The sequence below is a fragment of the Capsicum annuum genome, chromosome 1 (genome assembly GCF_002878395.1).
Source record: "Capsicum annuum cultivar UCD-10X-F1 chromosome 1, UCD10Xv1.1, whole genome shotgun sequence".
Taxonomy (NCBI): Eukaryota; Viridiplantae; Streptophyta; class Magnoliopsida; order Solanales; family Solanaceae; genus Capsicum; species Capsicum annuum.
This window is the reverse complement of record NC_061111.1, coordinates 178,877,185-178,901,073: the sequence shown is the minus strand read 5'-3', so window position 1 is coordinate 178,901,073 and position 23,889 is coordinate 178,877,185. Positions and strand designations below refer to the sequence as shown.

General features: G+C 35.2%; 2 protein-coding genes across 5 annotated transcripts; one reads left to right on the top strand and one right to left on the bottom strand.

Moving 5' to 3' along the window:
* Positions 1–6,841: 6,841 nt before the first annotated feature.
* Positions 6,842–19,444, top strand: LOC107854781. Of its 4 annotated transcripts, none has more exons than XM_047407909.1 (5): positions 6,842–7,378; positions 7,693–8,508; positions 16,929–17,227; positions 17,677–17,880; positions 19,046–19,444. In XM_047407909.1, exons 1-5 carry the CDS (start codon positions 6,982–6,984, stop codon positions 19,175–19,177), a joined length of 1,848 nt encoding a protein of 615 aa, XP_047263865.1. In that variant the 5' UTR covers positions 6,842–6,981; the 3' UTR covers positions 19,178–19,444. The 4 variants fall into 4 exon arrangements, with proteins under 4 accessions (XP_047263865.1, XP_047263867.1, XP_047263864.1 ...); XM_047407908.1 differs by having other exon boundaries at positions 6,859–7,378; positions 7,693–8,514; XM_047407911.1 differs by lacking the exon at positions 19,046–19,444 and having other exon boundaries at positions 6,856–7,378; positions 7,693–8,514; positions 16,929–17,171; positions 17,677–17,742.
* A 133-nt stretch (positions 19,445–19,577) lies between these two features.
* Positions 19,578–21,250, bottom strand: LOC107854782 (TOG array regulator of axonemal microtubules protein 1). The gene is made up of 5 exons (XM_016699786.2): positions 20,876–21,250; positions 20,651–20,757; positions 20,360–20,507; positions 20,065–20,262; positions 19,578–19,980 (listed from the first exon to the last, which is right to left on the bottom strand). The coding sequence occupies exons 1-5, from the start codon at positions 21,083–21,085 to the stop codon at positions 19,750–19,752; spliced, it is 894 nt and encodes a 297-aa protein (XP_016555272.1). The 5' UTR covers positions 21,086–21,250; the 3' UTR covers positions 19,578–19,749.
* Positions 21,251–23,889: the final 2,639 nt, after the last annotated feature.

Genomic DNA, 23,889 nt, shown 5'->3' with positions numbered 1-23,889 from the left:
GATGGCGATGACATTGACATTTTATTGGAAATAGTTTGATTTAGCATGAATCGAAACTTTGCGAGCCGGATTAGAACTTGTTGGTGATTGATCGGAAGAATTTTTTTGATGAAATTTTCTGATGAGTGCGTTTTCCGACGAGTCTCGCCGAAAAATTAGAACTAGAGAGTCTTATTGTTGCGGCTAAATTTTTTTAAAAAAAATCAACTTCACTAAGAATCAGATTTTCAAGAACCTCAAGTGAAAAAATCAAGATGTTTATCCACACAGCTTCATTGACATACAATGGAGAAATTACAAAAATAGTAGTCATGTCAGTGTCCCTTTCCTTGCTCCCTCATTAGCTAGGGCGTCTGCGACTTTGTTTTGTTTTCTATATGTGTGCTTGATCTCTGGGTACTCCAGCATGCTCATTAGCCACTTATATTCATCAATCATAACATTATAGTGAAGGTTATCATTTTTTAGCATTGAAATGATTATTTTAGAGTTGGTATTGGCTTGCAAAGGGTAGAGATTGCGGTCCTTAACTATTTTAAATCTCTCTAGCAGTGCTAGGAGTTTCATTTGGTTGTTAGTGAAAGTGGTGAAACCTTTAGGGGTCGTTTGGTTTAAAAACAAAGTTATATCGGGATTAGTTATGTTGGGATAAGTTATGATTGGATAAGTTATACTGAGATTATTTTTTATTGAGTGTTTGGTTTGTTGTATTCAAAGTAATATGCATGGTATAATTTCTAGGAATAAATTGATTGATTACTAAAATACCTTCCATCTTATTTAACTTTATATATATATATATATATATATATATATATATATATATATATATATGTTTCTTTTTAAGCTTTAAATATTCATTCTTAAAATTTTTTATTATTTTTTAGAGAAATTAAAATATATATAAATAAACATAATTTATATATTTTACAGTCATTTTGAACAGTAAACTGTTCAAAATTAATTTATTAGGAATATATTATACGCTAATTAAACATAATTTATGTGTCTGTGAGAATATATTACGTTATATATAATTAAATTATATATAATTAAACACAATTAACACAATCTAACATAATATAATATAATTAAATATATTAATTATAATATATTAACATAATATATATATATATATATATATATATATATATAATTAAACATAATTAACGTATATATATTCATAATATTATACGTTACGTAATTACGTTATATATTACGTAATATATTATATTCATAATTAATGAATATAGTATATATTAATTAAACATAATTTATGAATATCTAATTTATATATTTATGAATATATTATACGTTATTCATAATATATATTTATGTTCATAATATATTATACTGTTCATAATATACATTATACGTTCAAAACATAATTATTATACAGTTTACCAGTTTACGTTAATTATTATTATATATATATAATTTATTTATAAATATATTATACGTTAATTAAACATAATTTATTATTTATGAATATAATATATATATATATATGTGTGTGTGTGTGTGAGAGAGAGAGAGAGAGATGAAAATGAGGGTATTTTGTCCTTGTATAATTTTATACCAAAGAAAAATAGTCTTGGGATTGTTATCCCACCATTTGGGTGGATAACTTATCCTGTGATTAATTATTAGTCTTGGAATAAGTTATCCCAAATATTTACAACCAAACAAGTGAGTTACATTTTTATCCCGGAATTATTATTTTTATCCCAAGATTATTGACTCTAGTTACACAAACCAAACAGCCCCTTAGAGTAACCTATGATCCAATCTCCATTACTATTTCTAAAATCACCTCATATTCTATCTTTTCGGGGTTTTCAAGACAAGCTCTATTAGTATTGAGCTTATGGAATTCTCTTGGAGAAGGATCCCATTTGCCACTGATAGTGGAAGTAGTATACCCATTACTATTGCTAGAGTTTATGTGGAAAAATTCTACAACTTTAGTGTAGGCCTTGTGGAGAGGGGATTTACCCCTTTTATGATTGAAGAGGTTGTCATTCCTATTAATTCAAATAGTCCATGAGCAAAAAGGAAGAAGGACCTGAAAAAGGTTATCAATGTTGGTATGTCTAAGACAAAACCAAGCAGTTCCCCAATTGTTCAAGTCAAAGAAATGGGGGTATAGATAGAGGTCATGAGAGGCTTTCACTATAAGGTTGGTCCAGAACTCTTGAGTATCACTACACTTATTAATAACATGGTTAATGCTTTCCTCATGGTGAAAACAGTTGGGACAAATAGGGTTGATATTAATGCCTATTCTGAAGAAGGTGTCATTGCAAGGAAGCCTATTATGGTGAATCAACAACAGAAAAAATCTAATTGTATTTTTGACCTGGAGTTCCCAAATATAGTTGAAGTTTTTCCTGGGGGCTCAAGGTTGTGCTTGTCATTTGAGTAGATGAAAAAATAAGCATTTTTGGTGGAGAATTGGTCATTACCAGTTGGATGCCAAATGGGATGGTCACGGGTAGCTCTTTTGCTAGGACACAAAGAGTTTTTGTTGTTATGGGTGATATGAGAAGGAATTTTAAAGCGAAGGCCCTAAGATTTTACTCACCATTCTTTCGATAATCATTGAGATTAGAGTATCCCATAATAGAGGTAATGGGACCCTGAATGATATGGTTAAGGGGTGTCTGATAAGGAATCTATCTATCTTCCTAAAAGTTGACCTTTTCCTTTGTGCACAATCCATATAGAAGCTTGCTTGCAAATTACTTCCCTTATTTGGATTGCTTTCCATGTTATGGAAGGGTAGGCCTTGTTAATGCCGCTCTTATTGACATTTTTAGAGTTGTGAACTCTAGCCCATAGAGAATTTGGATTAGAAGTTTTCCTCCAATAAAGACCAAAGAAAGAGGCATTATTTTTAAGTTCACATTTTTGGATACCAAGTCCTCCCTCCTTCTTGGACTTAGTGATCATGTTACATCCCATCAAGTGCTTTTTTTTCTTTTCAGTGTAGGTGTACCATATGAAGTTTCTTTAAATCCTATTGATGGTTTTGTGGATATTGCAAGAAGTAGATGTATTGCATAGCATGGTTGGGAATGCTGTTAAGAGTGGCTTTAGAGAGAGTGGTTCTACCAACCATGTTGAAAAATCTTGTCTTCCACCTAGCCAACATGTTAATAATGTCATATACTATGAATTGAAAACCCCTATTAGTGGATTTTTTTGTAAAAGATGAGGAATTCCAAATACTTCGCAAATATTGGTTTGACAGAGATTATTAAGCAAGATACAAGAGAATATACAGCCTCTGAGTTGCAGTTATTTGAAAAAATAATGTTTGATTTAAAGGTATTGATTCTTTGACCCGAGAAGAGGCTTAAGCTGGAGAGGGTTTGATTGATAGTGTTGTATTTCCTTATGTCTACCTTAGCAAACCGTGTGAGATCATCAGCAAAAAAAAGGTGTGATATCTTTGGCGTTCCTGGAAAAATAGAAATGGAGGTCCAATTCAAGATATCAACTTCATGATTTATCTTCCTAAAAAATAGTTTCGTACACATGATAAAAATATAGAGGGAGATAGGATTTCCTTGCCAAATACCTCTAGAGGGTTTGAAGAAGTTTTTTTTACTCCCATTAACTAAGATTGAGATAGTATAAGTGAAAATACAACACATAATGAGCTCAGAGAGATGGATAAGAAAGTTGACAAAATGAAGGGTTTGTCTAATGACAGATCATAAGTCCTTTGAAAAGTGGCTAATAAATGCCTGGAAAATTACAGCATTATTAGAGGTTCTTCTTCCAGCAAGGAAATTGTCCTGGTTGGGTCCAATTTTACTTGGAAGAAGGGTCTTGATTTTATCGGCAATGATTTGATACTTATCTTATACTAGGTATTACACAGCCAACAGGTCTGAATTTTTTGAGATTTGTAGCATTGAAGCATTTATGGATGAGGCATAGGCAGGTAGTGTTTATCTTTTCAACCATCACTCCATTATTAAAGATATTGCTGCAGAAACATATCAGAGAGGGGCTAAAAATATCGTAATATTTCTGATATAGAAAAGTGTGAATACTATCAGGATCAGAAATTATAATGGGTTTGAAAGAAAAAACAACTTTCTTTATCTCACTAGGTGATAGGATTACATTGAGAGAAGAGTGAGAATCAGACTGAAATGAGCCTTGAGTAAAGGATTTGCTTTGGCAAAGCAAGGGGGATTTGAAATGATCATATGAGTAAAGATTGTGCTAGAAGTTCTGAATAGCAAGACTGACCTTCTTGATCATAAGTATAATTGCCTTGATCATCTTTAAGAGTATTGATTTTATTCCTCGTTTTCCTATTGAAAGAAGAGGTGTAAAAGAACTTTGTATTTGAATCTCCTTCACAGAGCCAATCAATCCTAGATTTTAACTCCCCAAAGTCACTTTTCAATCTAAGAATGTCACTGAACTAGCTCTACAAGAAACTTATTTTTATTCATAAGAGATTTTTGTTTTTACATTAGATTTGAAATTACTTTTATTCAAAGCTTAAGAGTGTAAAATTTATTCTTTATTGTCTTCACCCTTTGAATATAATGCATTTAATATTTTGAGAAATGTGTTAGATAATGAATAGTATATAATACCAACGATAAAATGGGCACAAATGAATAAATAATCCATTAATTTGTTAGATTGAATAAAATATTGTTGGACATTTATTTTTGTAACATGAACAAATAAAGATGAATGGGGGAAGTAATAACAATGTATAGGGTAAAATCAATCAGTGCAATCAAACGTGAAAAAAATTGGATATGGAATGCAAACATGTGATGCTACCACAAATGCTACGACCATGAAGGGCTATCTCTCTCAGGAAATTTACAGCTAAGACATTCTCTCATAAAGGATAAAGGCAACAACAACTCGTTACTATCAGTAACATGGCATCTGAAGATGAATCAGGCTCTCCAGATTCACGAATGAGTAGGTGGAGAGCAGAGCCCAAACATGTATTAGCTAATCCACTAATGAAGCAGGACACCTGGCGATCTCGCATAGGTCTTAATATTTAGGGTGCACTTGTCAAATGATTGATCAAGGCTTAAGTTTGTAAACTATTAGAAATAGCCCATTTATGTCATTCGTTAAAGTTTGATTCATCTATGTCACTGCCTTTAACACTCTGTTTGCATGGTGGTTTCCCAAGGTATGGTATGGTATAGTTACTAAGAGAACCACGTTTGTTTGATTGTTTCTTAAAATATATGATATGGTATGGTTTAGTTTCATGGTTTGATAACCATGAAAATCCTCACTTTATGTAACCACCAATTTGGTGGTATCTCATGGTTTGGTTCTTTTCTTTTGAATTATGCCCTCACTTAATATTCTATAATCTTATTCTATCATTCACCTTATATTATTTAACTTCACCTCCTACCCCACCCCTCCAGCCCCCGCCCTCGCCATCTGAAAACCCCTCTCCCCCAATTTTTATTAATTTCCCTTTTTAGAAATTTTCAAACTTTTGCTTATCCACCCCCTACCTCAACCCGGCCCCCCCCCCCGCCCACCCCCCCCACCCCACTTTATTTTTTAAAAATTTCTTGAAACTCCACTCCCCCCCCCCTCCCCTTCCCCACCCCCCCCCCCCCCCCCCCCCTCCCCACAAAAAAAAAATTCACCCCACAAAAAATATTTTTAAATAATTTTTTTTTAAAAAAATTAATACCTTTTTCTTACCCCAGCCCCTATGCCGCCCCCCACCCGCCCTTAAATAATTTTTTAAAAAAATATAAGTTTTTTCTTATCCCGTCCCTTTTATCATATTCATTTTTATTATTTTGTGTTAAATATATACAAATACTTTTAAAAAATATTTTTTTACTTGCGTAACAAGCACAAGAAAATAAGTAAAAGAACAAGTTATTTTCCTAGAAAATATTTTTTTTGAATACATACCCGTAGCATGCACAAAAGATGCATTTAAACTTTATATTTGTCGTTGATGCCATGTCTCAAAACATCAAAAAGAAATAAAATTTGTTACTATAAAATATGAATCCAGTTATATTTATTTTGATCACTCTTTTCTTGACTTTGTTAGAGTTTACATGAATTTAACAATTTAATATATCTACATGGCATAATTTATGACGAATTAGTAGGAAGAAAATTATTTTATTAACAGTTATTGATAAATTTAACATTTATAATAATTAAGGGTATTTTAATAAAATTATCAGTTATGATACAGTACCATACTGTCAAACTAAACAATAAAACTATTATTAAACAACAATGAACGATACAATCTATCCAAATATGGTAATGTACTATACTGTACAGTACAATATCATACCATACAGTATCGTACATTATGAAACCATGACAAACCACCATCCAAACAGAGCGTAAAAGTTTGGCTCATCTATACGATTGTCGTTATTGAGAGGTTCATTTGTGGCACTATTTTTTAACGGTAGTTTTGTAAAATTATTTTTTTTCAAATTGCCTTTTATTAGAAATTCACGTCACCAAATTCAAATCAGTCAATATTACCTTAAACCAAATTAAAAATCGAATTTATTAAAATAAAATTTGATCCGTACTGTTAAAATAAAATTAAATATTTTAACAAGAAATTGAACCCATCAACTGTGTCGGATTTAATTTTAAGTAATATTAATTTATTTAGATTTTATAATATGAACTTCTAATAAGAAGTCATGTACCAAAAATAATTTTATTAAAATAAACTTAAAAAATAATGATATAAAATAAATTTTAGTAAATATATAAATGAATCAAATTTTTAAAGTCCATACTCTCCTACCAGCATAAAATGAGCCAAATTTTTAATGGATAAGTCACTTGTAATAGTTTTACTGCTAGCCTTTTTCAGTGTACCAAATTCCTGTTAAACAAATGAGTCTAATGCTTATATCGGAAAGAATGTGCAAACTGAGGCCGGAGTTTTGAGGTTCCAACTCCATAACCATGGCGGGAGCTTGCATCCCTCCTCCATTTCTCATTGAGCCTTCTACTACGACTGGACCTTGCTCTCGCCTTTCCGTTAAACGTCTTCCATTTGCTTGTGCCTTAACTACACCGCGCCCAAGAAAACTTTCAAACAGAAAAAACCATCTCCGCCCCAAAATACTCAAAACAACCATCACTATTAAACCTCCTCCGGAAAATCAACAACTCCGGCTGTCGGAAGTTTCAGAACCCCAAGGAATTGTTAATGACACTGAAAGCGCCTTTTATGAAGCCCCATTTCAACAAACACGCGTTTTGGACTCCGACCTAGACGCCGAGCTGAAAACGTCGGAAAATCAAGAACTCCGGCTGTCGGAAGTTTCGGATCCCTCTGGATCTGTTAATGCTACTGCAGGTACATTTTTAACACCCTGTTACTGAATTTTGGGTTTTGGGTTGTTGGAGCAATTTGTTTCATACCATTAATTGATTACTCCCTCCATTCATTCTTAGTTGTCACATTTTGACTCAGCACATCAATTAGGAAAATAATTATTGATATGACTATTTTACAATACTACCTCTTTGAATTGATGTATTATAGTATTATTGTCTTGAAAATGGTCTGGAGAATAAGCAATTAATGCTTAAGGGTTAAAAATGGTTTGGAGCATTTTGTTTCAGACTATTAATTGATTATTAAAAATGAGTTATTAATGGCAATGGTAGGTACCTTTGGTAAAGGCTGGTTGCTGAAATTTGGATTATGGGTAGTTGGAGCCTTTGTATTTCAAACAGTTTGTGCTGTTTGGGTATTTGGTTCAGCTGATTATAGTGGAAAAAATCAAAGTTCGGATCGTAATGATTATAAAAATGAGGTCATGGAGTTGCATTCGAATGGTAGAAGTAAGTACAAAATGAGAATGTTTGTGAATGGGGATGGAAAGAAGAGTATTGAGAACGGGGGAACTGTTTTTGTGGACGAGGCTGAAATGGAGAAGAAGATTGAGGAAATTCAACATATGGCAAGGGAGGCAAGAGAGAAGGAAAAGTTGGAGTTGAAGGGGGGTGACGTTGATGAGGAGGATGAGGAAGAAATTGAGGATAGTGATGTTAGAACGGGGATTAAAAAGGAAGTTGATGAAGGTTTAATCAAGCTGAGGAAGAAACTGGGAAAGGTTAGCAACAAACAGCCTACAAATACTGTTACTTTTCCAAAGGTGGATGTTGATAAAAATGACAGGGATGGCGGTGGTAATTTGGATGAAAAAGAGCTTAGTGCTGCTTTAATATTTAAAAGAAAGCAGAAATTTAGAGAGTTCGGCAGTAAACCAAGTAATAAACCAAAGGGTTTTATGGCCCTTAACCATCGACGTGTTGGTACAAATGGAGATAAAACATTGAAAGGCAACACCAAAGTGCTGAAGAATGGAAATAGAGAAGACAGAGAAGTTGATGTTATCAAAGGTGTCACGAAGAACTCATTGGAGAAGAGCGGGAGGAAGAAAAAAGAAATTGCATCAGACTTGGAGGAATCTGAACCAGGTATTGGTAATATTCTAAAAATGCTTTCAGCTGGCTTTGTTTTTATGGAGTTCTATACATTTTACACCCCTAATGTGTATGCAACCTTTTGATTTGCACCTTATCCTGTTATCTTTTACAATTTACTCCCTAATCTATATGTTTCATGGTAAAACCTTACAAGAGTTTGTTATGTGAGGTGTAAAATAGAAACTTACATGATTAACTAAAGAAAAAGGAGTTGAAAGAGAGGGACCAAGAAGTGTTCAAACCAAGACCAGCCAACAGTGGCAATTACAAACAACAACAACATGCCCCGCGTAATCCCCCAGGTGGGGTCTGAGATGGGTAAAATATTTGTAGATCTTACCCATACCTTTATGGGGTTAGCGAGGTTGTTTCCAGTAGAATCTCAACTCTAAAGAGAAATTATTCGAAGCAGAGTTGCAAGTAAAATATGACAACAAAATATCAAGGTACAATGCAAATGCAACAACAGGTAATAAAACTGATTGAAGAATAAGAAACTATGTGCTTACTAAATGCTATTATTAATGAGAAGAGGAAATGGGGCTAGCCCCCTGCCTCTCCCATCTAAAGTGCAACTAACACTTGGCTATCTACTAATCTTCTATCTTAATCCTCGACCTATTTACATTTCTATCTAGGTTCATGTCCTCAATAAGCTAAATTTGTGTCATGTCCTCTCGAATCACCTTTACCCAATTCTTTTTTCGGCCTACCTCTATGTTCAAACCAAGACCAGCCATCAGTGGCAATTACAAACAACAACATTCCCAACGTAATCCCCAGGTGGGGAAGGGTAAAATATTTGTAGATCTTACCCATACCTTTGTGGGGGTAGAGAGGTTGTTCCTAGTAGATTCTCAACTCAAAAGAAATATTATTCGAAGCAGAGTTGCAAGAAAAATATGACAACAAAATATCAAGATACAATGCAAATGCAACAACAGGTGATAAAACTGATTGAAGAATAAGAAACTATGTGCTTACTAAATACTACTATTAATAAGGAGGAGAGGAAATGGGGCTAGCCCCTGCCTCTCCCATCTAAAGTGTGACAACACTTGACTGTCTACCAACCTTCTATCTTAATCCTCGGCCTATGTACCTTTCTATCTAGGTTCATGTCCTCAATAAGCTAAATTTGTGTCATGTCCTCTCGAATCACCTCTACCCAATTCTGTTTTCCGCCTACCTCTGTCTTCTAACTTTTACTACAGCCAAACTCGCACACCTTCTTACTGGTGAATCTGCGCACCTACTCTTTACATGCCCAAACTATCTTATCTCAATCTCGCTTCCCTAATCTTGTCCGCCACAGAGGTCACTCCCACCTTGCCTTGTATAACTTCGTTCGAAATCATATCTCTTGTAATATGCCCACACATCTATCTTAGTATCCTCATCTCCGGTACATTCACCTTTTGAACGTGGACGTTCTTAACTAGCCAACATTTTGCCCCATACAACTATGTTGGTCTAACCATCACTATGTAGAACTTACTCTTAAGCTTTGATACTTATCACACAATACCTTGAATGCAAGTCTCGTTTTTGCCCATCCACTCTATACAATGTGATATCATCATCAATCTCCTCCCCCCCCGAATTATGGACCTAGGATACTTGAAGTTTCTTCGCTTAAATATGACTTGTACATCGGTCTTTGTTTCCACCTCCATTTTAGCTTTATGTCATTGAACTTGCATTCTAGATACTCTTTTAGTCATGCTTAACCTGAAACCTTTAGGACCCGTTTGGTAGGCCGTATTAATTAGAATAATCCTTGGATTAAAATTTAGTCCCATTCAATACATTGTTTGGTTACTTCTTTTAACTTAATACATGGATTGCTTATAGAACATATGTGGTATTATTTTATCCATAGTAAATGAAGGGATAACTTATCCAATGTTTAATAATCCATGGATAAGACCCCTAAATGACCAAATTATCCCTCAATTTCTTTTTCTAAATTTCTTTTATAATTTAATGTCCTCTTTAATTATATTGAGTTAATTATGAATGTCCTATTTAATTTTTCAAATTCGATTCATTGTAATTTTATGATTTCATAATTAATGTTTGCTTTTTTTTCTAAGCATATTTGGTTTGCTTTACTTACTGGGTTGAATTTTTCTTGGTGGGGGAAAGGGTCGGGCTTTTTAAATTAAAAAAAAAATAGTTCATGGATTGGTGACTTTTAACATTTATTTTTTTTAAAAAAGAATTTTTAGGTATTTAAATATTTAAGTTGTGGAGTTGTGGAGGGGGGTGAATGACAAATTAGAGTTGTGGAGGCAAACTCTGGAGTCTAAAGGGTTCAGGGTGAGCAGAACCAAGACAGAGTATGTGGAATGTAAGTTTAATGACGTGAGGCGGGAGAATGAGGTAGTAGTGAGGCTAGAAGCACAGGAGGTAGGGAAGAGGGATAAGTTCAAGTATCTCGGGTCCGTGATCCAGAGTAACGGTGAGATTGACGAGGATGTCTCGCACCGTATTGGGGCGGGATGGATGAAGTGGAAACTCGCATCGGGGGTGCTGTGTGATAAGAAGGTGCCGCCCAAGCTTAAAGGCAAATTCTATAGGGTGGTAGTCCGTCCGGCCTTGCTGTATGGAGCGGAGTGTTGGCCAGTTAAGAACTCCCACATCCAAAGAATGAAGGTGGCAGAAATGCGGATGTTGCGCTGGATGTGTGGACTGACCCGAGGGGATAGAGTTCGGAATGAGACTATCCGGGAGAAGGTTGGTGTGACTTCAGTGGAGTGTAAGATGCGGGAAGCACGATTGAGATGGTTCGGACACGTGAAGAGGAGGGGCACGGATGCCCCGGTCCGTAGGTGTGAGAGGCTAGCGTTGGATGGTTTTAGACGGGGTAGGGGTAGACCGAAGAAGTACTGGGGTGAGGTGATTAGGCGGGACATGGAACAGTTACAGCTCACCGAGGACATGACCCTAGATAGGAAGGTATGGAAGATGCGAATTACGGCAGAGGATTAGGGCCAGTTCGGGTCGCTAGTGTAGGGAATAAATTGGTGGGGGTGTATTCCTGTTATGATTCCGTATTCAATGTTCCGTGTTCCGTGTTCCATGTTTATTACGAATATGTGTGCTTTCCTTTGCTGTATATTCCTGCATTCCTGCTTTACTCTGTTTTATATTCCTTATGGGTGCCGTATCTATGTTATGTCATCTGCTTCTGTGCTGTACTATGTGTTGTGTGATATCTCGTGACTTGAGCCGGGGGTCTTTCGGAAACAGCCTTTCTACTTCATCAGAGGTAGAGGTATGGACTGCGTACATCTTACCCCCCCCAGACCCCACTAAGTGGGAATACACTGGGTTTGTTGTTGTTGTTGTTGTTGTTGTAAATATTTATGTAGCCTTAAATCTATAATTTAAGACATATTTGATTAATAAAAAAAATATTGAAAGTACGCCATGCTATTAAGGATTTTCATAGTGACACATCACATCTGAAAATTAGTAACAAATTTTTGTTAATATTTTAATTTTTAACTTGACTAATTTAATGTAGCAGAAAATCCCACAAAAATTCAAGGGTATAAATGTAAAGAAGATTTTTTTAGAGTTTTAAATCAAACACAATCCATGTTATATTTTGTTTTTAACACAATGAACCAAACACTTGATAAAAAATAATCCAACCACTATAATCTCTGCACTACTAATCCTTGCATTGTTAATCCCTGTATTACTAATCCATGTATTATCTATATTCCTACCAAACGACCCCTGAGACTCTAGGGTCTATCTCCACTTCACTGTGTGACTCGTCAATTAACATTATGTCATCTGTAAATAACATACACCACATTACCTCCCATTGAATATGTCGTGTCAATTTGTGCATTTGCAAGGCATATAAGCACGGGCGAAGGGCTGATCGCCGGTGTAACCCATCATGATCGGAAACTGTTTCGAGTAACCTCCCATTGTTCTATCTGGGGTCTTGAATCCATCATACATATCCTTAATTACCCTGATGTAAGTCACAAGTACACCTAGACTCCTAACATGTCCCGAGGACCTTCTAGGGGCTTTATCATACGCCTTTTCTAGGTTGATGAACACCAGATGTAAGTCCCTATATTGCTTCAATAATCTTTTTACAAGTTGGACAACTTTTGTAGTTGATCATCCAACGTGAATTCAAATTGGTTTCAGTTATAGATGCACCCCTCCTCATCCTCAATTCAACCATGCTCTTCCAAACATTCATAGTATAGGTTAGTAGCTTGATACCCATATAGTTATTGCAATGGTGAATTTCATCCTTGTTCTTGTACAATAGTATCATTGTACTCCATCTCCGTTCTTCTAGCATTTTGGCCATTCTAAAAATGACATTGAACAACCCAGTCAGCTATTTCTTATTTGCTTCGCCTGCGATTTTCTAGACTCTACCAATATGTCGTCTGGCCTGATCGCCCTTCCTCTCATCTTATCAATATCCCCTTTAACCTTTACAACCTTTATGCACCTGTAATAATCAAAATCTCTCTGACTCTCGAAATGCTCTAACTCTTCCAACACGATATCCCCTATCCCTTCTTTTTTCAAGACTTACGGAAATACATCTGCTATCTCTATTTAATGTGTGCTTACTCCTATTATACCAATACTTCGTCATTCTCGACGTTGATGCACGTCAATTGTATAGGTCATGGGCGCTCCTATCTCTGGCATTGGCGATCTGTACAACTTCCTATCCTCAACCTTGCCCTAGAGCTCTTCATACCAATGCTCAAAGAAGGGAAAGATATCTTTCAAAGATATTCTATCCATAAAGACAATTCTCTTATATGGCAATATTAGATTGGTGAGACCAGCTGTCGTTTTAGCCACTCGTGATCGCTAGCCTCGTTTCCTTCTTCTCCATCCTATACCTCTCTCACTATTATCCCTATTTTCCTCTCAGCTTTCCACTAACCTGTGTGAGCGGCCTTCTTGGCTTTCACTTTTTCGAACCTCTCCCTTCCATCACCAATCCCCTTTGCGCCCACCTGGGTTATCCTTCGAGACCCCTAATACCTCTCTAGTTGTTTCCCTTATGCAATAAGTAGTCCCAGCCACATACTATGTGTGTTCCTACTACTCCCCAAGCCCTCATAGCCACCAAGTTCTCCGAGATCTCCTTATCTTTGGCATCAATCAGGCCTCTATCTAATCCTTGGTTGGTCATATGCAGTCCTTTTTTTCTTTTTCCTCTTGATATCTAAATCCATAGCCATGAGCTTATGTTGGTCATAAGATTCTCTCGCGGGATAACCTTGTATCTCTTGCATAAACCTCTATCACACTTCCTAAAGAGTAGGTGGTCAATCTAGGTCTTTGTCACCACGTTACGGTAGTTTGCCAAGTGCTCTTCCCTCTTCTGGAAGCTCGAGTTATATGACCAACCTGAAATCGTTCGCGAAGTTTAAGAGCAAAACTCCTTCATTTTTATCCTTAAAGCCAAAACCATCATATACAACATCATATCCTCTTGAACTGGTCCTATGTGACCATTAAAATTCCCTTCTATAATTAGTTTCTCGGTATGAGTAATACCTCCTACAGCCTCTTCCAATTCCTCCTAGAAGCATTTCTTGACCTCCTCGTCCTAACCCATCTACTGTGCATATGCACAAAGTATATTACTAGTTAGCCCTCCCAGTACTAGCTTAATGGCAATCATCCTAGCATTCACCCTCCTAACTTCTACCACTTGCTCCATGAGTTCCCTACCAACTAAATGTGTACTCCATTCCTACTCGAGCGTCCCAAATAAACAATGGCAATTCAGTGGTGTTAATAATTTGCAAGCTATCAAAGTGGTGACATTTGTGATCCATAAATCAACAGTCAGCAGTTTCATCCCAGTTTCAATGAGCTTAGGTAATTAAGAAAAGCTTTTCAGTACCTCATTATCATTTCATCGATTTCGTTTTCCCAGGTTTTTTTTTGATTTAGTTCCCAAATAGAAAGAAATACTGCAAGAAGGCACTTTGAAAGGAAAAGTCTATGCTGCAGTTAATGGGGATAATGTTCAGTATAATTATTTGAATTGGAGAAACTCCAAATTATTTACAAAGTGTATGTTCTCTGCTAGTTTCATAGATATGTCAACTGATCAAACATCTTTCACAATGTGATTCTTTAGAACCTTAGGGACTAGGGTACAAATAAATGGTTACACTACTCAATATCCTATTGCAATGCAGATTAACTGCGCTTACTCGTGTTTCCTCCCTTGATTCCCCACTTCATATCTTTCTTCCATCTTCTTGCACTCTCTCCCGCCCCTCTTATTTTATTAATTTTAATTCATATTTTATCCTTTCTGATATGTACTACACTATTTTTGGAAGAACACTAGCCGAGCAGGTTTGGAGTGGCTGACAAGATTGTTTAACATTGTTTTTAGGGCAACGAAGATGCCTGAAGCTTGGAGATGGAATACGATGATTCCATTATATAAGAACTAGGGGGACATTCAGAGTTGCAACAATTATAGGGGTATCAAGTTGTTGAGTCATACTATGAAGGTTTGGAAAAGGGTGGTAGAGTTGAGGCCAAAGAGGATCGTGACTATTTTCGAGAATCAATTCGGTTTCATGTTAGGTCATTCGACTACTGAGGTCATTCACCTCATGAGGAGATTAGTGGAGCAGTTTAGGGAGAGAAAATGACTTGCATATGGTGTTCATTGATTTTGAGAAGACATATGACAAAGTCCCCATAGAGATTCTGTGGAGGTGCTTAGAGGCCTGAGCGGTGTCTGTGGCGTACACGAGGTCGATTCAGGACATGTATGACGGCGCGAAGACACATGTGAGGACGGTAGGAGGAGATTTAGAGCCCTTTCCTGTTTTGACAGGATTGCACCAGGGATCGACTCTTAGCCCATTTTTATTTGCCTTGGTGGCGGATGTTTTGACGCGGCATATTTAAGGGGAGGTACCTTGGTGTATGTTATTTGCTGATGATGTTGTACTAATTGACGAGACTCGACGAGGAGTTAATGATAATTTGGAGGTTTGGAGACAGACTCTTGAGTCTAAAGGATTTAGGTTTAGTAGGACCAAGACGGAGTACTTGGAACGTAAGTTAAGTGATCTGTGTGAAGCTATATTCTCAGGTCATTCAGAAGAGGGAAAGTTTCAAGTATCTTGGGTCTATGATTCATGGGAATGAGAGATTGACGAGGATGTCACACACCGTATTGGTGCAGGGTGATTGAAATGGAGGCTCGCTTTGGGAGTCTTGTGTGATAAGAAGGTGTCTCCTATGCTTAAAGGTAAGTTCTATAGAGTGGTAGTTCCACCGACTTTGTTGTATGGAGTAGAGTGTTGGCCAGTTAAGAACTCTCACATTCAAAAGTTGAAGGTGGCAAAAATGAGAATGTTGCGATGGATGTGTGTGCTTATTAGGAAAGATAAGGTTAGAAATGAGATTATTCGGGAGAAAGTAGTAGTGGCTTCGGTGGAGGACAAGATGCAGGAAGTGAGGTTGCTATGGTTTGGGCATGTGATGAAAAGGTGCATAGATGCTCCAGTACAGAGGTGTGAGAAGCTGACTATGGATGGTTTTTAGGCTGGGTAGAGGTAGGCCGAAAAAGTATTGGAGGGAGGTGATTAGGCATGCTATGGAGCAGTTACAGCTTACGGAGGACATGATCCTTGCTAGGACGGTGTGGAGGACACGGATTAGGGTAGAGAGTTAGTGGATAGGAGTTCAGACGTTTTAGTAGGAAAAATTGCTTTCTTTGTATCTGAGCCTGGAGTTTCTTGTTCATGGTGTTTCGATGATGTCTATGATTTTGGATAGATAGTTTATAGTAGTACCTTGTGAGTGTTTTATTTCTATTATTATCTAGCATTGTGTTATCCAATCTAGTTGTGTGCTTTTTATTTTTGTTTGTTATACTGTTATATATCCTGAGCCCGGGGTCTATCGGAAACAGCTTCTCTATTTCATCTGAGGTAATGGTATGGACTGCGTACATTTACCCTCCCTAGACCCCACTTTGTGGAAATACACTGGGTATGTTGTTGTTGTTGATATGAACTACACTAAAGTTTTGCAAAGATACGCATAAGGTAGGGGGTAAATGACAAAATGAAAGGACAGGGTGCCAACTAAAACTTTGTGCACAAGTTAGGGGTGAGAATGCAAAGAACCCGTTTTTATATGATCACACGGTATATTGCTGCCTAAGGTTTGTTTTCTATTGTTTACCTTCTGAATTGTAGTTTATACTTTGTTAAGCCTTTATATCTTGCACCTACTGAATACCTGTTGGAAAAAAATGTGAGCAATTGGGAAACCAGTACTTGGTCTATTGTTACACTAGGTCCTGTAATCAACAAGACATGCATTTTAATGTAGCACTGTTTGGTTTTAACCTGCAGATATTTCGGTAGATAGAAATAATGGGAACAGTTTGTTTGAAGCTGTGGACACGAAAGAATCAAACATTCAGGAGACTGCAACAATTTCAAATACTGGAAATACTTTGGTTGAAGTTATGGACTCAGGAGAATCACGTCGCATGAAGGATACTACAACAATGAACAGACGAAAGAATTCAAATAGAAATGGATCTTCAAATAAAAAGGAGGTTAAGGACCAAAAAGTAGTGAATCTAAAGGAGGGTACGAAACCAGGAAATGATACTGACTTTTGGTGGTTCAGTCTTCCTTATGTTCTTGTATGTATAAGGGATCTATGCCCACTTCTTGTTTGTTTTCAGCAGCTTGTGTTCCTACCGTATATGTTTTCTTTTGTGGCTGTTTTACTTTCTGATAACGGTTGAAGCTCTGCTTATATACAAAAGATTACGAGTCTGAGGAGGAAGCTAATATGTTGAACTGAAACCAAGACTAATGTTATTGCAGCTTACTTGAACTAGGGATCATTGCCTTGTCATTATTTTTATAAACGGAATCGTCTTATCATGTGAGAAATATTTGTCAGATTTTATATTGCATTGTGCTAGAAGTGCTTATCCAGCCATTTGTGTCTTCCTTGCAAATTGTATTACTGTACGTCTCTTTGGTTGTTGCTCTCCTCTATAATTGTATTTGTTCGTACTTCATGGATATGTTTGCTGAGGCCCTTGCTTCATTCATCTGTCACTAAGTGCATTATTATATGCAGGCTATACGCATGCGGAGAGGTCATGATGATGAAGGACCAGAAGGATTATTTGCCTTAAAAAGTAGCTCTCAAGTGAATGGTAGCTCATCTCATACAGTCGCCTTTGAAGATCGTGGTGATGCCACCAATTTTTGTTATCTCTTACAGTCTTTCTTTGAAGATTTAGGAGATTTCAATGCTGAAATTGTTCCTTTACCAGTTCAAGTAAGAATATGAAGCTTGTATTGAGTATATCTGTCATTTCCTGTTGTGCATAAGATACGCTTAAGTCATCGACAGACCCTTAAAGTTGTTTGTAAAACTCACCTAGATACCTCAACTTAGTTGTATATCTATTGAACACCTATACCATTCCGAATTTGAACCACTTACACACTTTTTGCTGACATGGCACAATGAGTGTAATCCACGTGAAATTGGCATATTTGGGCTGAATTTTTTTTTGGGTGGGGTGGCTCTTCTTCCTCATTATATTGTTCTTTATAGATTTGCCTCCACAGTCTGCCACCTTTTTTTCCCGAAAAAATGGAGACCACCATAACTTTCAAATCTTATACTTTCTCTTTGTATCTCTGTCTCCCTCTTCCTTTCCTGCCTCTCTTTTACTCAACAACAGAGTTGAAATTAACAAAAAACAACACGTGGAAAAAGAAATTTAAATTTAAAGCGTGGATGAGGAGGAAAACGTAAAGGGAAAAAAAGATGATATATTTTACCTTTAGCTTTGTCAAAGACTATTTTTTTCCAAGCCAATTCATTTTCTTGATTACTATTAAATAAAAATCCAATTCTTGGTTGCTAATGATTTGTCCCCTTTTTATGTTAAGATTGGTGTTTTCTTGGGTTTGTTTAATGAGCTTTCCATTGATTATTGTTATGAAATTTTATGCCAAGCTTGAAGATGGCTGGTGGCGAAGGTGGTGACAACAACGGATGGAAGGAGGTGGTGGGGGTTGGTTAGATTAGGCTTAAAACTTAATTACATTTTTTTAACTTATAATTATTTTTTAACAATTTCTCGGGATCCATATGCCACGTGTTCTTCTTTAATTGGTTATTTCTGCCATCATCGCCAGTGTATTACACTCATTCTATATTTTTGACTGATTGTCTAAAAAATGTCTAATAGGTACAAATTTTAAGGTGTCTAAGTGAAAGTTAGTCGATGACTTATGCCAATATTCTATCACACTTACATTTGGAGGGCCTTACTAACTTTTTGATGACGAGCCCTGCTAACCTTTCGAGGACTATTAGCACCAAGTTGGTTAATTTGTTACTCTGAAAAATGACAGCATCTATGAACCTTTGCATATATAACTGAAATATTCAACTTATGCATGTACCATGGAATTTTTTATGTTTTCAGGAACTCAGGGAGGCAATTAGATCACATACTATGAAGGTAATCGTGGGGAAGAAGGGGAAACTGAAGCTTTATGCTGGACAACCATTAGCTGATGCTGAGATGGCTTTGCGCTCATTGATTGAACTGGAATGAGGGTAAAAAATGTCTCTGGAGAAATTTTGGGGATATATCTTGGCATCTATACGATGAGAGATTCAACCCGCCTGAATCCTTGGGCTGCTGCAGCAGATACTAGAATGAGGGTGGTAAGAGATTGAATCCACCTGAATGAGGGATCAACATAGAAATGAGCACTGTCTATTTATGAGATTTTGGGAATTCATGCAAAATGTGCGTGGATTTCTTTTGCACTGTTGCATGAGAATCTTTGCCGATAAATGAATTTGCTAACATTAATTATCGGTACCCTTTTCAGAGCGGTAGGCTACACACTAAGCTGAAGAAAAGATTTCCATACTTAGGGTGGTGGCAGCAAGCATTGTGAAACATATGTTGAGATAGAGTTCTGTGTGGTCTTTTCTTGAGCTCGAGAAGATGCTAACGAGAGCCTATTTTATTTTTATCAACATAACATAACAATAACAGTTACACGTAGGAAAAGTTACATGTAAGGATAATAATTCATAGATGAAGTTTGCAGCCTACTGCTAGTCCCAAAGATTGACTAAACAAGAGCTTTTACTGCTAAACATGAATGAGGTCTACTAGGAGGAGACAATTTTAACAATAGCTTGTGCATGAATAGCTGGAAGATTAGATTGGCAAAAGTTTTGCCATGTCTCTTGTTTCTGCTCTTCATCCTGAGTTAATGCCTCGTATACTGAAACCACGATACTTCTAGCTGCTTCTCTTGCCTCAGGAAGCCTATCATTCAGCAAATTTATAGCAATTTGAACCAACGAAACGAATCCAAACTCCTCCATTCCATCCATTTCCTAGAATAAAAATGCAACCCGTTAAGTTTTTCATGATAGAGAGAAAAATGTGCAGCAATTAGATCAAGGGAATGTACAACCGACCATCTTAGAAACACAATGGGATATTGAGATGGCAGCTTTTGCTCTAATTCTCATGTTGGAATGTTTGACATAGGCATGAAGCTTATGGAGCAAAGGAAGAGGAGTAGTCATAGACTCCACCATTGCCTTGAGTGTCTTATCTGCTTCTTCACAAACAAACTTTTTGTCTTGAGAAGCTTTCAGCAGTAGCTGCAAAAGCTGGAAAACACGTGTATAATCCAACATTATCCATTGCACTAGAACATTAACAACTCGATAATAATTCAGAGAAGTCCCATTAGGGGAAGACACATACCACATTGTCAAATGCATCAGAATTTGGTGATTCGAGTAATACATCACCAAGGGCTTTGAATATATCGGCTGAAGCCATCAGAGAAGTCTTGCAAAGAGCACTTCTTGGATTTTTCATTGACTTAACTATCACCAGTAAAACTTTGTCCCTACATTTATAAAACCGCAAAAACTGAATCCCCATCTCTCATTCCACAAATTTCAATAATTAAATCAAACAAAAACACAACTTTTACACAATCCAAAAATAGCCCAATCAAGAAAGACATCCACAATTTAAGAGATCAATTACAGAATTGGCAGCAAGAGAGCAGAGTGAAACAGCGCAAATCGCCTGGTGTCATTCAATGAGCGACAAATTTCCAACCAATCTTTAGATTCCAACCCTCCAACAAGTCCCTGAAATTTTCAAAATCCATCAAAGAGGTTATATAAAAAACTATAATTTCAAGAAAAATTGAAGAAATTAATCGGGAAGCACTGTCTGAAGAAATGAACAGAAAAAAATGAGACATACTTGGATTTGGCTATCTGGGTCATGAATTGCTTCGAGATTTTCAGATAGAATGTAATCAATAGCGGCCTCTGTGGAGGGCAAAGGGGCCTTGTTTTCGTCATTGACGACGACACAATCAGGCTGTTTCTGATTCTGGCTTACTACTTTTGCTTGCTTTTTGGGTCTTTCTATTGCAATTGGGAGAGCGTTGTCGAGAGATCTGAGTGCCATTTGAATTCAGATTATACTCTTTCGAAATTTGGAGGAGATAGACAGAGTGATTTGTGAAATGGTGTTTGGAGTTTGGGGTATTAGAAAAAGAAAAAAAAATTGCAACGGTCAGTTTTGAATTTGAAAATCAAGAAAATGATAAAAGGGATAATGAATTCATCAGGAGGGGACGGACTTTTCTAACGGTCACTTTTTTTTATTTTACTAGCTCATTCTTTTATTTTGAAAAAATGACCATATGCTATCCAAGATTTTCCTATTTCTTTTTTTTTTTTTTTGTGTAATCATTTTAAGTCTATGAACCCTTTGGTCATAAATATTATTTATTTTATTTCGAAATATTTATCCACTTTATTTTGGATTGGCCATAAAAATACTAAAAAATTATAATTGTATATTTGAGATACGGAAATTATTTTATTTGATTTTACTTTTTTCACTTTTTAATTTTCTAAAAAAAATCCTAAATTTTTTATTTTAAAAAAATAACCCAATTTAAACTACATTTCACGTTCAAATAATATTTTATATATTTTTTTTAAAAAAATACATTTGGATTCTAAAGATTAATTGCAAAAACTATGGTCAAACAGAACAACTCCAACTTCAACTTTGAAATTTCAAATAAAGTGAAACTTTTTTTTTTTTTTAATTTTCATGGTCAAACACCTAAATTCATATTACAACAACAACAACAACAACATATTCAGTAAAATTCCACAAGTGAGGTCTGGAGAGGGTAAAGTGTAGGCAGGCCTTACCACTACTTTGGAGAGGTAGAGAGGTTGTTTCCAAAAGACCCTAGGCTCAAGTATAGCAAATCCAGGAACGAAAAAAGTGAATACATTAAAGATAATATGACAATACGGGATAGTGCAGAATCTACCATAAAAAAATGCTCAGCCACAAAATAGTGTGATAATCAAACATAATAAACGACAACAATGACAGACTACTACAGTTAAACCCTATAGTACCGTACTACGACTAGTGCATGACAACACTCCCACCCGTCTAATCTTCTAATCTAATGTGTGTCCTCCACATCTCCCATCTAAAATCATGTCCTCAATAACCTGAATATGCATCTGTCTTATTTAATTACCTCTCCCCACTACTAAATTATATTGGTATTATTATTATTATTATTATTATTATTATTATATAGTGTAGTTTCAATGAGTTAACAATTACGTATTTATCCTAATAGTACTTATAATTAAATTATAATTATCTTATAAGTGACCTAATTATTAAATATTTCTCACAATGTCCATTCACAAGAATTGGTTGTCTCACTCTCACAACCCTTGGACCGTTTTGGTTTGTGTAAAATTTAGTGTCTGAATTATCGTTTTCGGAGAGCTGATTTTGGTTTTGCAAAATTTATCACTTGTCACCAAGTATAATTTATATTGAGGTTTCCATATAGCGTAAAAGTTACAATCAGTATTGGTTTATTTATTTTTAAAATAAAATTCTTCTTCACTTTATCAACTTTAGTTTTCTTGAGTTCCATAGTTAATTCCTCAAAATGTTATTGAACTTATGTAAATATCCCACTAAAGTAATTTTTGTTTTTTGTAAGACAATATTGTTACTGAACTATGCACTTCCTTCCATTATAAGGTAAAACTAAGAAATATTTGTTAAGGATATGTTTGGAGAACCACAAGGAAAGTGAAATTAGATGTAATTACATAGTCCAATTCTCAATTAGGAATAGAGAATTAGGTGCAATTACGTGATGTAATTACAAAGTTACATTTTATTTCTTTTTTTAATTTTAATTTCTTTTTCTTTTAATTTAATTTTTCATTTTTATTATTTTAATTTCTTTTTCATTTTTATTTTTTTGATTTTACATTATTTATCTTTCATCTCTTTTCTTCTCATTTTCCAACCTTTACTTCTTATGATTCAATATAATTACTCATATTTTTTTCTTCATTTAGCGTATTATTACATTTTTATTCTAGTGTTTGAATTAAAGTAGTATTTCATTATTGAATGAGATGACTTATGTGTTTTTCCTTTCTTTTGAATTATTTACTCGTTGAAATTTTATATATAAGAGTATTGTGTTTTTTCTTGAATTTTCAATTTGTGTTTTGTTTTATGTTTCAATTTATTTGTTTTAGTACTATAAACTTGTTATTTTATATTGCATGTCACTTCAAATTGTCGAGTTAATTTTTCAAATTGCCATTGAACTTGTGCAAACATCCTACTAAAGTAACTTTTGTTAATTTCTTTAAGGAAAATATTGTTATTAAACTATGTACATTTTTTCAAAATAAGGTGAAACTAAAAAATAGTTAAGGACATATTTGGAAAGCCATTGAAAAATTGAAATTATTTGTTATTAGACAAGTTGCAGTGACATGCAATATGAAATAGCATGTCTATAATACTAAAACAAATAAACCGAAACATAAATTCAAAATCCAAGAGAAAAACATAATACTCTTGTATAAAATTCCGACGAGTAAATATAATTCAGAAGAACGAAAAACACATAAGTTTATAATCTCATTCAATAATAAAATACTACTTTAATTCAAACACTAGAATAAAAATTATAAAAATTCAATAATGCGCTAAAAAAATACAAAAATAATATGAGTAATTATATTGAATCATAAGAAGTAAAGTTGGAAAATGAGAAGAGAAAAGATGAAAGATAAATAATGTAAAATGAAAAAAAAAAAGTAAAAAAATAAATAAATAAAAATAATAGAAATAAAAAAGAAATTTAAAAGAAAAAAATATTAAATTTTATTTAAAAAAAGAATTTTATTTAG